The sequence below is a fragment of the Convolutriloba macropyga genome, chromosome 4 (assembly GCF_964194025.1).
Source record: "Convolutriloba macropyga chromosome 4, txConMacr16.3, whole genome shotgun sequence".
Taxonomy (NCBI): Eukaryota; Metazoa; Xenacoelomorpha; order Acoela; family Convolutidae; genus Convolutriloba; species Convolutriloba macropyga.
This window is the reverse complement of record NC_134471.1, coordinates 27,215,097-27,232,118: the sequence shown is the minus strand read 5'-3', so window position 1 is coordinate 27,232,118 and position 17,022 is coordinate 27,215,097. Positions and strand designations below refer to the sequence as shown.

Genomic DNA, 17,022 nt, shown 5'->3' with positions numbered 1-17,022 from the left:
GGCCATTTCTTTTAATTTAATCGGTAACTTTGAGCTGATACAACTAACTATAGAAAATACTGAAACATTGGAAAATACTGTTTAATTCTGGAAGGCTATCTGCAATAACTAACGTAGAACAAATTAGGCGCAGCATTATTGTCCAAATTTGACATTGTTGCCGTAGCTGCAGTTTGTGGTTGCTCCATTCTGGTCGAAGCAGGGGCAGCAGATGGTTGCTGGTTCTGAGACTGTGGAGCAACTACCGAACTCGTCTCGCTTCTTCCGCCTGCTACGCCTCCCACTTGAGTCATGCCAGCAGTACCCACTGTGTTTGCACCGAGAGTAGGTACTGGCACTGTCTGGTGTTGAGCAGGCTAAAAAGTACAAAAATGATGCTGAAAATAATTGCTATATATAGCTATTCTGCACAAAAATAATTAATCTTCTAGGGAAAAACATCGAAAATTATCTTTTTCCAAAAGAAAAACGACCGTTGCGATGACATATTTTTAAGACAATCCTTATTAACACCGTTTACGGGCGGCACATTTAATTCGTTCTCATCAAAAATTTACTATGAGCAACATTTTCGCAATAACCTTTTAAAATCACAGTTGGCTAAAGGTGGAAGCCCTTGAATATTTTAATTAAAACACTATACAGAAATTCAATACGTTATAGAGGTGCTAAATTGTATATGCTGAAAAATTGAAATCGTTTCCAAAAGTTTTCCCAATTCACAATTGCAAACATTGCCGGGAAATTACCGTAAAACAGCCGCCTTTGTCCCCCTGAGTGACGTAGGGATTGAATCAGTAAAAAAATGACGAGAGCCAAAAAAATTTTAATTTGATCAACAGTTCCATTAGGTTCCATAAATATGGTGCGTTCAGCCTCTGAATTGGAAGACTATAAGCGTAACACTAAAACCAATAAACAGTACACTCTGAGGCTCTTTAACAATTCAATGCATTAGAAAAATTGACCACGGCCTAATATTTTTCCAGGTGTCAAAAAGTTTTAATTTGGTTCGAATTTTTATTCTATAAATGAAAATACGTCTAATACCAATATAAGTTAGCAACATACTCTAAGGAACTCTGATAACTAATTGCACTCAATCGAGCCATTAAACATTAAGTCTTAGTTCCCAGATTTATTGGCTTATCCCAATTTTTGTGATTTAGCCTTTTTACCTCGAACCTATTTGCTTAAATTTGTCTAGATACTAAAAATCATTGAGATGAAACAGTGAAATAGGTAAGTCAGAAACCAAACATGAAAGTGGTGACTTGTGAAAAACGAGAAATGGGATTGAAAGGGAATACGAATTTAAAAAACTTAGCAGAACAAATCCTGACATACAATCTAGAGAATTGAGTAGACGAACGACTTGAAAATCAACAAATTTTCAGCTGCATTAAACTATGGCAGTCAATAAAGCACATGATCCGGTATGCGCAAAAGTAAAAAAGATCTTAAAAATGAAACCTTATATTAAAATTGATGATACTAGGTGTTCTTAGAATGATTTCACAATACAACAAACTTGTTGACAAGAACAGACAATGCAAAAGGACAAACACCAAGAAAATCGGCACAAATCAAAATCTTTTTGAAAACTTCTGGCAACTTTTTGAAAATTAGTGAAAAATTGAAAACATAGCCCGCAGATTGCCGGAAAATAGCCGCCGTTGACGCGCTTGATAAACATCGGGATTGAAACAGAAAAAAAAGAGATAAATTGACCGAACTTTTTTCTGTTTATTTTCCGTGTCAAAAAGTGTTCTAATTTGGCGTGCAGTTTCAGTTGAATTCTCAAATTATACTTAATTCAGCTTTCAAACAAAGTTAATAAGCTTAATACCAATGTCAGCCAGCAAACACTAATGAACTTGGATAATCTAATTCTCGATGACTTAATGACCAGGCTTTATCGGTTTATCCCGTCTCTTTTGATTTTGATCTTTTCACTTTGACAATGTTCACCATATTGCCATATTGCATATCTGAATTCGTGAAAGAATTTAAAATCTATTCAGTTGAAACAGTGAGTGAAGTAAGTCAGAAGTCAAACGTGAAAATCGTGACTTATGTAAAACGAAAAATATGACCAAAATTTCAAGCAAAATTTAAAAAAGGAGAGCGCCAAAATAATAACCGTTGAGAGGCTGACGGTGGCTATTTAAGAAAAACTAAACTACCTACTAAATCCCTTAATCACAGCATAACATACTTTAGAGGACATAAAATAGTCTTGAGCAGCCCGATTAGGCGTAAAGGGACAAACACAACCCACTAATGTTGGGCAAAACGACCAAACGAGCAAGCGGTTGGCTTCGTTAGTAGCTAGTCACGGTTTAGTGAGGCTAGCTTTAGCTTAATTGAAGGCGGGCGAGGTGAGCGCAGCGGGGGGCGGTGGGAGGGGGGTGCACCGGTGGTAGGGTTTTTTGGCTGCACGAAGCCCTTACGGCCTGAATGATGTGCAGGGGTGGGGACTGGGGAGGCTAATGTGAGAGGGGAGCTGATGGGTGTTGTGGCGGCGCTATGGTCAACCTGTAAGAACCGCCCTTCACATCATAAGTATAAGTCTCCAAAATTTTCTGTGAATCGCAAAATTGGAGACTAGTGAGCTGAAAGGCTCTAAGAGCACCTAATGCCCGCTGGGCGCTACCTGTTTATCCCGTTTTTGAGGACAAAAAGTCAAACGTCTCAGACAAAAAATCGGTCATTCGAAAAATCGCATAAAAAGACCGACAGGACTAATATAAGTGCTAAAAATTTCGTTTGAGAGCAATTCAAAGAACAACAAAAGGCAAGATTCAAATATTCACCTCAACCCTTCGAAAACAAATGGTACCTACGTCAATGAAAGCAAATGCGAAAAATTGAAGCAGATGAAATAACCACAATTACTCAAAACAGCAAGACGAAAAATAAACAAATTTATTTGAAGAAATAGTTTAGAAGTCATAAAAACCACAGCTATCAACTGAACTCAGTAATTAGTCTGCTTTATGACCTATTAACATTAAATCGCTACTTTCATTAATAAGCCATAACAAAAATGCAAAATGAACAATGAGAAGAGCTGAAGTTCGCATTTGTGTCACAAAATTTGCAAAAAGACTATTTCTAAGTCATTGAAAGCATTAGCTGAGAATTGCGTCAAATCCGTCAACTCTTTACGCCTCAAGAGCGATGAAAGATCTGGTGAGATGTATATGGTGATCAGATTTAGTGATGCGGCAACAAATAGTACAAATACATGCAAAACTCAAAATTGCCAATAGAATATTTTTTGAAAACAAATGGTGTCAAAGTCGTGAAGAACACAATGAGTTGCAAACATTAACTGAATTCAAATACGCCTCATTATCATATGAAAAGACCTGTCATTAATGGGGATAAGTGATAAGACAACAAAAAGAACTACAAAACTGAACAAGATTCAAAACGAAAGATTTTTTTATGAAAAAAAGTTGTGACAAAGTAATTAAAATCATTAGATATCAATTAAAAAATATTACATAGCCTCTATTACGCCCCATCAGAGAGCCAATGAGACCAGTCGTCAGTTAGGACAACAAAAAGTTAGTTAGGACGTTAATAGGACAAAAAGAACTACAAAACGGGCAAAACAGAAATCATTAATATTTTTTTAATTAAATTTAAAAAAAAAGAGAAGTATAAACCATTATCTACCCTTTGTGGAATTCAAAAAACAACTTTTCATTATCGGACCACATATATGACTTTTTGAAACCATTAGGACATAAAAATCAGGGAAAAAACAGCAAAATAACTCAAATTTCTTCAGAAGAAGAAAATTGCTTTCAAAAACCGAAAATCTGTTCAAACACCAATTTTTTCAAACCTACTCTCTTCATCGCTCTTTTCACTACTCCACAATGAAAGGCACTATAATTTGACTTTTGTTGGACACGAAAAAGTCGAAAAAAAGTAAACAGATATTAAAAAGACAGCCCGTCAATACAATCCAAATCCTTTCCATTGTAAGAAAGAAGAGCACCAAAATAATATCCTCTGAGAGGCTGAGGGCTGCAATTAATAAAAGTGTAACAAATTATTGCAATTAGATGGAAAAAACTATCTAGTTGCAAAAATGAGCTAACGAATGTTGTATTTGACTACTAAGTTCCTCAGAAAACAAACAACAATGGTACTCAGCCTTATCTAGATTTAAAACATAACCGACTAACGTCGGGCGAATTGCTCTCAAACGACCGGCGAGCGGTTGGCTTCGTCAGTAGCTAGCCACGGGGGGTGCACCGGGGCTGATGGGGGGCAACAGCGCGGTGGGGGGTGGAGGCAATAGTGGGGGTGGGGGGTCAACAGGGGGGGGGGGTCTCAACCTCTAAGAACCGCCCTTCACACGCCATAAGTATAAGTCTCCAAAACAGTTTGAGCTGAAACAGAGCTGAAAGGCTCTAAGAGCACTTAATGCCCACTGGGCGCTACCTGTTTATCTCTTTTTTGAGGACGAAAAGTCAAATGAGTCAGACGAACAATCAGCCAAGCAATAAATCGCATAAAAAGACCGCAGGACTAATGTAAATGCTACAAACTTCGTTTGAGAGCAATAAAAAAGTCAGAACATAAACTGATAAACGGATTAATCAGTCAGGGAATTACAGAAGCAGAAAAAGATCACACTGAAAATGGTTTGCAATAACCAGTAGCATATAAAAACAAACTGACTCACGTCGGACAAATTGCTCTCGAACGAAAGGCGGGGCAATTTAATTCAGGGGCAGTAACATAGATAAAATTTTCTTTAAGGGTGCAAAAACATTCCCACGAGGGAAGGATTCGAACGCACCAACCTCCAGAGTTTTCGGCAGAATCATTTACCTCACGTCTATCAGAGCCCTGTGCTCCCAAATCTTACATTCGCTTTTATTGTAGCAACAAATTTAATATTGGAATGAGAGCAACTTATATATCATAAATGAGGAACTCGAGCGTGAAAAAGTCAATTGAGAAATCAAGTCAAGGAATTTTCTAGAACAAAAGCTCAAAAACGGTTAAGCTAAAAATTTGCATAAAAAGATACAAGTTTACAATAATTGCTTCAAACTTCGTTCCAGAGCAATTCAACATGAAGATGAGAATAAAAAAACGTCGACCTGAAATGAGGAGGCTTTCTACAGCATTAAAGTTTGATTATTGAACTTGTAAGCTTCACCAATTTTAAGCTGATAAAAAATATAACTACAGAGCTCGTCAGTATACAGAAAGATCTCTGTATATTAGCAAATACCAATATAACCCAAACGACTGGATCAAGGTCCGTTTCCATTTTTTTTAAAAAAGCCAGATTCAAGCAAGGTTCGCAAGAACTAACATAACCGTCGGGCGAACGGCTCTCAATCGACCGGCGAGCAGTTGGCTTCGTTAGTAGCCAGCCACGGTTTAGTGATGCAAGCGTTAGCTTGATCCGACTCTGCAAATATTAGTTTTCTAGCTTTGTTAGTAAACAAATCAAATAAAAATCTGATATTTAAAAATATTGCAAAATTTGCGATTTCACAGTAAAAATGATCGAACCTATTTTCTCTCTTGAGTTATGTCAAGAATCCGATCTGCAAGACTTGAAAAACGTCGTTGGCCAGTAATGATCGTTAAACTCAGAAAAGGAAAATGTTCAAAAAATTTAAAAAACATGCAAATTTTAAAAAATCTTGTAAAATTCAAGATATTAAAATATTCAAAACCATTTCCTTGTCTCAAGTGACTATCCAGTATCCCTATTTCAAGCTTTTAATAGTTCCATCGTTCAAACTCGTAAAGATCCATAAACTTGGAACATGATAATAATTTTCTGAAAATTTGAAAAAGTTAAATTTTATCAAAAAAGTGCTAAAGCTGGAGTCATTAAAATATTGATAACTATTGACCGTGGTGCCGGAAAAAATGATAGAAAATGCAAAAAGATTCAAAGAATTTGCAAATATTTTTTTAAAAATTGCAAATATTTTCAAAAAAGGGAAAAAATTTTTAAAAATTGTTATTAAAATCTTAAAAAAAAACGTTTCATTACATCTAGAAGCTATGCAGACAAAAAGTTTCAAAAACTTGAAAAAAATTACAAGTTGCATAAAAATCAGCTAAAATTTGTGATAATAAAAGTTGAAAACTAATCCATGGCAAAAAACATTTTTCATTAACTTATTATCAAACCCTAACGGAGATTTTCTAATAGGCTGAAAAACCTGAATAATGACAATGTCAAAAGATTTGAAAATTCGAAATTTGAAAAGTTTTGTAAAAAAAAACTAAAATTTGTGGTGTTGATATCTTGAAAAACATTCCATTACAATTAGAAACTATATAGTAAATTATTTTGAAACCCTCGAGGAAGTTCCTCGGCTCATGAGGCTGGAGAAGCCTAAAAACCGACTAAATTTATCAAAAAAAAATTCAAAAAATGCAAGTTCCATAAAATTGCTAAAATTTGTCATATTAGAAAATTGAAAGCTATTCCAAGGCAAATAAATATTTTCATTAACTTATTACCGAACCCCTAAAGACGTTTGCTGGCTCTGCGTCTGGAAAGACGTGAATAAAGAAAAATAAAGGTAAAAAAAATGAAAAAAATTGCACGTTTTGTCAAAAAAAAGGCTAAAATTCATGATAGTAAAATGGCGAAATAATTCTATTACAACTACAAACTATACAGTAACCTAATATAAAACCCTAGAGGAGGTTCCTTGACATCTAGGGCTGAAAAAACTCAAAAACTGACAAAAAAATTTTCAAAAAGCTTGAAAGAAATTGAAAATTAGTATCAAAAAATTGCGTCTTTTTATCGATCGGTTGTTCATCAGTAGCCACGGGGGTGGGCGGTGTTCAACGGGGGGGGGGGCTGATGGGGGGAGGGCAACAGTGCTGTAGGGGGCAACAGCGTGGTGAGGGGGTCGGTGGGGGCAATAGTGGAGTGGGGAGGGGGGTCAACAGTGGGGGTGTTTTCAACCTCTTAGAACCGCCCTTCACATCATAAGTCTCCAAAACAGTTTGAGATGAAACAGAGCTGAAAGGCTCTCAGAGCACTTAATGCCCGCTGGGCGCTACCTGTTTATCCCGTTTTGAGGACGAAACGTCAAAAGCGTCAGACGAAAAATTGGTCAAGCGAAAAATCGCATAAAAAAGACCGACAGGACTAATATAATTGCTACAAACTTCGTTTGAGAGCAATTAAAAATTATTGAATCACAACATTCCACATCATCTTACCTCGTTCGGAGGTGCCACAGTCGGAGTGTTGGCGTTCGGCATGTGATGCTGCATCTTGTACATGTGCGTGGTAAAATGTCGAGGTCCCTGGGGAGGGGCCTGGTGAACAGGCGCAACAGCTGCCGAAGGTGGGGGCTGTTGTTGCTGCTGCGGGTTTGTTGCAACTTGGGGCACAACCATGGACTGATGTTGCGGGAGCGATGGTACAACTGTCGGACCTCCGGTCATCTCCTTACGCTGAAAAAATCCAGTGAGTACTTGCCGAATAAAAAAAAAGAGAAAGCTACCAAATGACGCTACCAATAAGAGAGGGCGATGGGATATATGTTGGGGGGTCTAAACTACCAAAATTACCATAAATTTAATTTTCCTCTGCAATTTCGGTAAATCGCATACTTAGACGCTCTTAGATAACTTCTCTGCCTCATGCCCTCGAGCTTTACCAGTTCATCCCGCTTTTGAAGTCAAAAATTTTAAAAACATAGCTGGCAGATTGCCAGAAAATAGCTGCAATAGCTTCGTAGATCTGCAGTCTCAAAAAAGTATAAAAAAGACGAAAAAAGAAATTTATTCTTGTCATTAAGGGCTGAGATGTTATATTTTGATTAAGAATCTGTATAACTTATTACTGTTTCTTTTATGTGCTCTTATATAACTTTCAATTAGAGTGCTATACACTCATTTAACCTTATCTCTTTGAATTAAAGTAAAGAAGAGTCAATTTCAGAGAGAGGAAGTCATTTTTGAGAGGTAAGTCACGTGTGAAAAAGTTAATCATGCGAATAAAAAAACTTGCTCCACTCAAAATGAAAAATGACGTCACACACTCAATTCAGCTGAAATTGCATGAGCGAATGAACAAAAAGCAGATTTGAAGCAATTGTGACATCATATGGTCGTAACAAAAATTTTGACGACGAATTAAAAAAATAAAACAGACTAACGTCGGGCGAATTGCTTTCAAACGACCAGTTGGCATCGTCAGTAGCTAGCCATGGTTTAGTCAAGCTAGCTTTAGCTTGACTAAACCATGGCTTGAAGGGGCGTGAGGTGAGCGTAGCGCGGGTGCAGCGAGGGGGGGGGGTGGTTGTTGGGCAACATGGAGGGGCTGGGGGGGGGGGGGGGGTGCAACAGTGGGGTCTTTGGCTGCATGTGGCCCTTGCGCCCTGAACAATGTCCAGGGGTAAGGATTGGGGGGGGGGGGGGTGAAGTGGGGGGTGGGCTGATGTTGGGTGGGTCAACTTCTAAGAACCGCCCTTCACACCATAAAAATAAGTCTCCAAAATAATTTGTGAATCGCATACTTGGAGACTAGTGAGCTCAAAAGCTCTAAGAGAACTTAATGCTTGCTGGGCGCTACCCGTTTATCCTGTTTCCGAGGACGAAAAGTCAAATGGGTCAGACGAAAAATTGGTCAAGCGAAAAATTGCATAAAAAAGAAAGTCACCAACAGGACTAACATAATTGCTACAAACTTCGTTTGAGAGCAATTAAAAAAACCAAGAGAAGGAAAATAATAGCCTCAGATATCGCTTCACGGCTTTTAAAAATTGTCGGCAAGAAAAAAATTGATAGCACGAAAAATTGCATTGAAAAACAAGAGGTATTATATCAATTGCTACAACTTATGCTTGAGAGAATTTAATAAGAACATAACCGACTAAACGTCGAAAGAATTGGGAGCTCTAATCTCAAACGACTAGTGGGAGCTCTAATCAATTGCAGCCTGCTTCAGTCGGGGGGGGGCCTAAATGGGACTAAGAAGTTCAACAGCGGGCTTCAAATAACCACACTAGAGTTTAACATATACCACTATTAAGATAAAGTAAAAAATGGCACCAGTTTCGTCGCACTTTTCATTTGACTTTTAATATTAAATAACCGCCAATTGAATTCAGTTGTTTTAAATTGTGATTGAGAGAGAATTTTAGATCACGCGAAACGCATAAATTCAAGGGCGTAAAAGTCACTCGAAAAGTCAAAATTGTCAAGCAAAAATTTTGCATAAAAAAGACACACACGTTTACAATAATTGCTATGAACTTCGTTCAAGAGCAATTAATCACAATAAGTGTAAACATTATACGCGTACCTTCTTAATATCTCCAGGGTTAACAGCAGCGGGTATAAACGCTGACTTAGATTGCGACAACCATGGCGACGCCGAAGACTCATTGGTAACTGTTACATTTCCTCCTCCAGCAGCAGCCCCAACGTCTGGTACATTCTGTGCAATGGGTGCCATTGGCAAACTGGGCACCAGCTGGTTGTCTTGCAGAATCAGAGTAGTCTGAAGAGGCTTTTCCCAGGCATTCGTTGTTCTCGCAGGCGGTGGTGTTGTTGGCATGGAAGTTTTTCCTGATGAAGCAGGGTCTGAATGCAACACATGGTCGTCAGGATCCACATTTGATCTTGAAAATTGGCGATGAATAGTATCAAAATTCTGAATGTTTCGCATTGCTCCACCGTCATCTTTATTGTTTACAGCGGGAGTCTCAGATTTTCCTCGCGATAGATGTTCTTCTTGACCAGGAGCTCTTTCCCCTTTCTTTGGGTTTCCATGTGTCTTCGATGATCGTTTAGTAACGCCTCCTTTGACACGAGGTGACTTCTCCTTCCCTCCAGGTTGACTAGTCGGCGAGCTTGACTTTTTACTAGCTGCCGCTTTCTGTGATTTTGATCTTTTCGAGATCACTTCCTGGAACGTCTCGTCAGCACAATCGTCATCTGATGCAATGTTTGGTCGCTTATTTTGTTGATCCTCAAGAACCACAATGCCTGACATCCGATTTATGTCGTATTGAGAGATGTCTGGTCCCCGTCGCTTCGGAGGCCCCGAGGATGGTGGCGCACTTTTGCTTTCATCGTTAGCTCCTGGAACCCCTCCAGTCTCAAACTTGCTACCATGTTTCTGTGACAACTTTTGATCTCCTTGGCGATTGGATCCCGACATTGAAAGGAATTTGGACGCAGTAGTTCCCAGATTGTTATTATCACGTCCCCTGTCCGCCAAAGGGCGCTGGCTCGAAAACGATTTCTTAGTTGAAGTCGAGATCTTGCCAAAGCGCTGTTCGTTTCTCGCGTGCGATGGAATTGAAGACTGCGTCATGTATTGTTTTTCATTACCAGCGACGGGGACTTTGTCGTTTTTTGATTCGCGTCTCTCGAAATCGGAACTCTCAGAAGCCGTTTCCCACTCCTCTTGGTTCACTTGGTCGGTGGATCCAACCGGAAATCGATCTGCAGCTGACAAATCGAAGCTTTTCCCTCCTGCTGAATTATCTCGACCACCCCTAGCGCCACCAATTCGCCGGCGATCTCTTCCCCCTCCCCTTCTTGAACTTGCTATTCCAGATCCTGCTGCTGATTTACCCCCTCCTCTGCTAGTTGCTTTTCTGGACGTCGATGATTGCGATACGGGGTAATAAGAACTCGAATTTCTCGAGTATTCGTTAGAAGCTCCATAATATCCTTGACTGTATCCGTAATCATAATCCGCATAGTTACTTTGGTAATAATAATCCCAGTCGTTCGGGTAATAATAACCCATTTGGTTGTCATAATACGAGGAACGACTCTTTCCTCCCCCAACGGAACCTCCGCGTCGAGAGCTTCCGCCCCTCAGATCTCTAACTGCGGCGTTAGATTTGATCTCCCATCTTGCCCCAGCTGATACACCTCTCGTTTTCATTCCACTAGATCTCGAGCCTTTTCCTGATCGCTTTGGTTGTTCAGAATCAGCGCTTTCCTCGTATCCAAGTTCATCGTGCGCCTCCACTGCAGATCCAATTGGTTGGGGCATTAACGACGCCACATCCCGCTCAACTCTTCCGTCTGAGTTCTCCTTTGAATCGTCCACATCTTCGCTTTTCAAGGAACTGCTCGTTGCGGTAGACGTCTTGATGGTCAGGGGTTCCTTCCCATTAGAGCTATTGTCATCTTTGGACGGTGGTTGTGAGAATAGTGTAGATGCTGCATTCTGCGCATTCCAGTCAACCACGGATGATACCAGAGGAATCGAGGAGTGCTTGTTGCTGCTTGAGTTACTAGTCGAAGAACTTTCAGCTGCACTATCAGCGGTCGACACAGTTGAGACCGGGTCACTTTGGGTAGTAAGCGACTCGGACTTCTTGTCCTCGTTTTTTGTCACCGCAGTCAGCTGCTGAGTCATGTAGTTTTTTGACGACTGGAATTCTTTCAGGTCTGACTTGCTTCCAATCCCAGGAGGTCGAGAGGTATTCGTGTCACTTGAGTTCTGGTGTAATAACTGTTGATTTGACGAGGATGTTGAAAGGGGTGCTGCTTGTGTATTGAGTGGTGGTGGTGGCATTTGTGCGTTGTCAAAACTTCCGCCTGAGCCGGGCATTGTTCTTCTCCCGGCAGGGTTCCGCGACCCACGGGAAGCGACGGCGGATGTTGAGAACCTTTTGCCATACCTGAAATCAAACAGTACCAAAATTAATTAACTTTTTTAAGACAACTTTTAATTATTTATTAAGAGATCAAACATAACCGACTAACGTCGGGCGAATTTCTCTTAAACGACCGGCGAGCGGTTGGCTGCGACGGTATCTACCACGTCTTTAGCTTGATTCGACTCCTCAACGTTTAGTTTTCTAGTCTCGTTAATAAATAAACCAAATAAAATACTGATAGTTTAGAAAAGGTTTTAAACTATTTTTTGTCTCAGTAGTTATGTCGAGCAACCCACCTGCAAGAATTGAAAAGCTTCGATGGCCAGTAATGATCGTTAAACTCAGAAAAGGACAAAAATTTGAAAACAATCGCAAATTTTAACAAAATCTTGCAAAAAATTAATCTTGCAAATGATGTTTAGATCATCAAACCCAATTGATTGTTTCAAGAGAAAAAACAGTATCCCTATTTCAGGCTATAAATAGTTTCACTGGTTCATAAAGATCCATAAACTTGGAACATGATAATTTTCCGAAAATTTGAAAACAAATTAAATTTTATCAAAAAATTGCTAAAGCTGGAGTCATGAAAATAATGATAACCATTCTATTAACTCTAGAAACGATGTGACAACTTATAATCAAACCATGGAGGAGGTCCCTAGGACCATGGTGCCGGAGAAAACAATAAAAGTCAAAAAGATTCAAAAAACTTGAAAAAATTGATAATTTTTAAAAATTGCTGATATTACAATCTAGAAAAACATTCCATTACATCTAGAAGCTATACAGTAAACTATATTCAAACCCTAGAGGAGGTTATGTGCCTCTTGAGGCTGCAGAAACCCAAAAAATGACAAAAAATTTCAAAACCTGAAAAAATTGCAGGTTGAATAAAAAATGCTACAATTTGTGATAATAAAAGTTGAAAACTACTCCATGGCCAAATAACACTTTCCAGTAACTTATTATCAAACCCTAACGCAGATTTTCTGTTACACTGAAAAACCTGAACAATGACAATAAATGTCAATGACAGTTGCAAGTTTTGCTAAGAAAGCTAAAATTCGTGGTGTTGAAATCTTGAGAAACATTCCATTACATTTAGAAACTATACAGTAACCTATTGTCAAACCTCAGATGAGGTTCCTCGGCTCTTGAGGCTGGCAAAACCTAAAAACAAAGACAAGTTTTCAAAAACTTGAAACATGAAAAATTTTTTCAAAAAAATGGCAAGAGGTGAATAATGAAAAATAAATGTCAAAAAATTGAACAAATTTGCTCGTTTTGTCTAAAAATCTACAATTCGTGATGTTAAAATGTTTAAACAATTCCACTAGAAGAAACTATGCAGTAAGCAATTATAACATAACCGACTAACTTCTGTCGAAATGCTCTCAAACGACCGCCGAGCTGTTGGCTTTGTCAGTAGCTAGCCACAGTTTAGTGAGGCTAGCTTTAGCTAGATTCGACTTTGCATCTTTTAATTTCCTAGCCTTTTTAATAAATAATAAAAACTGATATTTTAAAAAACTTCAAAATATTGCAAAATTTTAAAAAAGCTTCCAGATTTCGCAGTGAAAATGTTCAAAACGATTTTTTCTCTGGATTTATGTCAAGTAACTCATCTGCTTGACTTGAAAAGCTTCGTTGGCCAGTAATGATTGTAGGACAATATTCACAAATTTTGAAAATCGCAAACTTTACCAAAATCTTGCTGAAATTCAAGATATTAAAAACTTCAAAACGATTTCGTTGTCTCAAGAGACAATCCAGTATCCCTATTTCAAGCTTTAAATAGTTTCACTGGCTCAAAAAGATACAAACTGGGAACAATAATTTTCAAAAAATTTGACAAAAATTAAATTGCTAGAAAATTGTTAAAGCTGGAGTCATAAAAATATTGATAATCATATCTCTAGATACTATGCGACAGCCTATCATCAAACCTTGGAGGAGAACTAGGACCCTGGTGCCGGAAAAATGATAAAAATTCCAAGATTCGAAAAACTTGAAAAAATTGCAAATATTTTTTTAAAAATTGCTGATATTAAAATCTTGAAAAACATTCAATTACATCTAGAAGCTATGCAGTAATAACCAAACGCTCGAGGAGGTTCGCTGGCCCTTCAGTTTGGAGAAACAGAAAAAAATGACAAATTCTAAAAAAACTTGAAAAAATTGCAGATTTTGTCAAAAAAATGCTAAGATTCGTGATGGCTAAAATGTTGAAAAACCATTGCATTACCACTAGAAACCATGCAGTAACCTATTATCAAACCCTGGTGGAGGTTGGTGGCCCTTGAGTTTAGAGAAAACTAAAATGACAAAATGCTTAGAGTTATATCAAAAAATTGATGAAATTCGTGAAGTTTAAATGTTGAAAACCCTACTACTACCGCTAGAAGCTATGCAGTAACCTATTATCAAACCCTGCAGGAGGTTCGTTGGCCCTTGAGGTTGGAGAAACCTAAAAACTGACAAAAATTTCAAAAAAAAAATTCCAAGTTTTATCAAAAATTTTCTTTAATTTAATATAATAAAATGATGAAAACCAATCCGTGGCCAATAAAAAATTTTAATACCCTATTATCAAAAGCTATAAGAGACTTCCTGGCTCCTGGGTCTCGGAAAACTAAGATAGGGACAAAAAATTTTATAAATTTGAAAATTGCAAGTTTCATCAAGAAATTGCTAAAATTCGTGATGTTAAAACGCTGAATATCATTCTATTACCACTAGATGCAATGCAGTAACATATTACCAAACCCTGCAGAAGGCTGGCAATTGAGACCGGAAAAACCTAAAGAAGGAAAAAATTTCAGAAAACATGAAAAAAATGCAAGTTTTATCAAAAATTGCTGTCATATTAAAAAATTTAAGGCTATTATATGGCAAATAAAAAATTTTCGGTAACTTATAATCAAACCCTTAACGAAGTTTTCCGCCCCTTGCGTCCGGAAAGACGTGAACAATGAAAAATGAATGGAAAACATTGAAAAAATTAACACGTTTTGTCAAATGCTAAAATTCATGATGTTAAAATTATGTAAACAATTGCACTACCATTAGAAAACATGCAGTAACCTATTATAAAACCCTAGATGAGGGTCCTTGACACCCAGGGCTGAAAGAACTCAAAAACTGACAAAAATTTTTAAAAAGCTTGAAAGAAATTGAAAATTAGTATAAAAAAATTGCGTCTCTTTATCGATCGGTTGTTCGTCAGCAGCCACGGGGGTGGGGGTGTTCAACGGGGGGCTGATGGGGGAGGAGGGGTGGGCAACAGTGGTGTGGCGGGCAACAGCGTGGTGAGGGGGGTCGGTGGGGGCAATAGTGCAGTGGGGAGGGGATCAACAGTGGGGGTGTCTTCAACCTCTAAGAACCGCCCTTAACACCATAAGTCTCCAAAACAGTTTGAGATGAAACAGAGCTGAAAGTCTCTCAGAGCACTTAATGCTCGCTGGGCGCTACCTGTTTAACTCTTTTTTTAGGACGAAAAGTCAAGAGTCAGACGAAAAATCGGTCAAGCGAAAAATCGCATTAAAAAACATAGCCGGTAGAATACCGGAAACGACTAGAATCGTCGCGCATTATAATCTCTAACCTAACCTTACTTAAATCAGAACATCAAAATAGACAAGAGAAAAAACAAAAGTAGCCCAATAAACCACATTAGTGTTTTAAAAATGCCGACAATTTAGGTGCGGGGGGAGCTAGGTGGGGTGGGCAGCTAGGTTAAGGGAGGGGGTAGGTGGGGGTAAGTGGGGGGAGGGGGTGCGGGGTTGGGGTAGATAGGTGTTGGGGGGGGGGGGGGGGTAGATAGGTGTTGGGGGGACTGTGCGGTGTAGTTTAGATAATCAGGGGTGACTTATGTAGAAACAAAAAATCTCAAAATGACCTCTTCACCTTGAACATTACCAGCAGTTCCTAATTACTATACATTAAAAACGAAGCTACTGTTAAACTCCAATGTTCGAAAACAGAAGTCGACAAACAAAAGTGGAGGTAAATGCTCGAACAGAAAGAAGTCAAAATTCAAGTCATGAACAAACTTGCTTTCCGCTAAAAAAAACAGCCGGTAGAATACCGGAAACGACTCGAATCGTCGTGCAGTATAATTTCCAACCTAACCTTACCAAAATCAGAACATCAAAATAGATAAGAGAAAAAAAAAACAAAAGTAGACCAACAAACCACATTAAAGTGTTTTAAAAATGCCGACAATTTTTTAGGTGCGGGGAGAGCTAGGTGGGGTTGGTGGGTAGATATGTTGGGGAGGTGGGTAGTGCTGGGTGGCGGGGGGTAAGTTGGGACGGGCGGGGGGGGGGTAGGTAGGTGGTGGGGGGTACGTAGGTAGGTAAGTAGATAGGTTGGGGAGGTGGGTAGCGCCGGGAAATTGAGGGGGGGTAGGTGGGGGTAGCTAGGTGAAGGGAGGGGATAGGTTGGGGGGAGGGGGGTGCGGGGGCGGTAGGTACGTGTTGGGGGGGGGGGGGTAGACAGGTGGTGGGGGGGGGGGGGTTGTGCGGTTTAGTTTAGATAATTAGCGGTGACTTATATAGGAACAAAAAATCTCAAAATGACCTCTTCACCTTGAACATTAACAGCAGTTCCTAATTACTACACATTACAAACGAAGCTACTGCTAAAGTCCAAGGTTCGAAAACAGAAGTCAACAATCAAAAGTGGAGGTAAATGCTCGAACAGAAAGAAGTCAAAATTCAAGTCATGAACAAACTTGCTTTTCGCTAAAAAAACATAGCCGGTAGAATACCGGAAACGACTCGAATCGTCGTGCATTATATTTTCCAACCTAACCTTACTTAAATCAGAACATCAAAATAGACAAGAGAAAAACAAAAGTAGCCCAATAAACCACATTAGTGTTTTAAAAATGCCGACAATTTAGGTGCGGGGGGAGCTAGGTGGGGTGGGTAGCTAGGTTAAGGGAGGGGGTAGGTGGGGGTAAGTTGGGGGAGGGGGTGCGGGGTTGGGGTAGATAGGTGTTGGGGGGGGGTAGATAGGTGGTGGGGGGACTGTGCGGTGTAGTTTAGATAATTAGGGGTGACTTATGTAGAAACAAAAAATCTCAAAATGACCTCTTCACCTTGAACATTACTAGCAGTTCGACAAACAGCAGTCGACAAACAAAAGTGGAGGTAAATGCTCGAACAGAAAGAAGTCAAAATTCAAGTCATGAACAAACTTGCTTTCCGCTAAAAAAACAGCCGGTAGAATACCGGAAACGACTCGAATCGTCGAGCAGTATAATTTCCAACCTAACCTTACCAAAATCAGAACATCAAAATAGATAAGAGAAAAAAAACAAAAGTAGACCAACAAACCACATTAAAGTGTTTTAAAAATG

The 17,022-nt window shown here is 39.0% G+C and overlaps 1 protein-coding gene across 1 annotated transcript in view; it reads right to left on the bottom strand.

Moving 5' to 3' along the window:
- Nucleotides 1-17,022, bottom strand: part of LOC142337566 (uncharacterized) — a 30,847-nt gene that overhangs the window by 4,107 nt on the left and 9,718 nt on the right. Inside the window, exons 6-8 of the mRNA XM_075386891.1 lie at nucleotides 9,332-11,675; nucleotides 7,240-7,476; nucleotides 114-356 (exon numbers count right to left, since the gene is read on the bottom strand). Coding sequence (XP_075243006.1) covers nucleotides 114-356; nucleotides 7,240-7,476; nucleotides 9,332-11,675 — 2,824 coding nt within the window. The remainder of the gene's footprint in view (nucleotides 1-113; nucleotides 357-7,239; nucleotides 7,477-9,331; nucleotides 11,676-17,022) is intronic.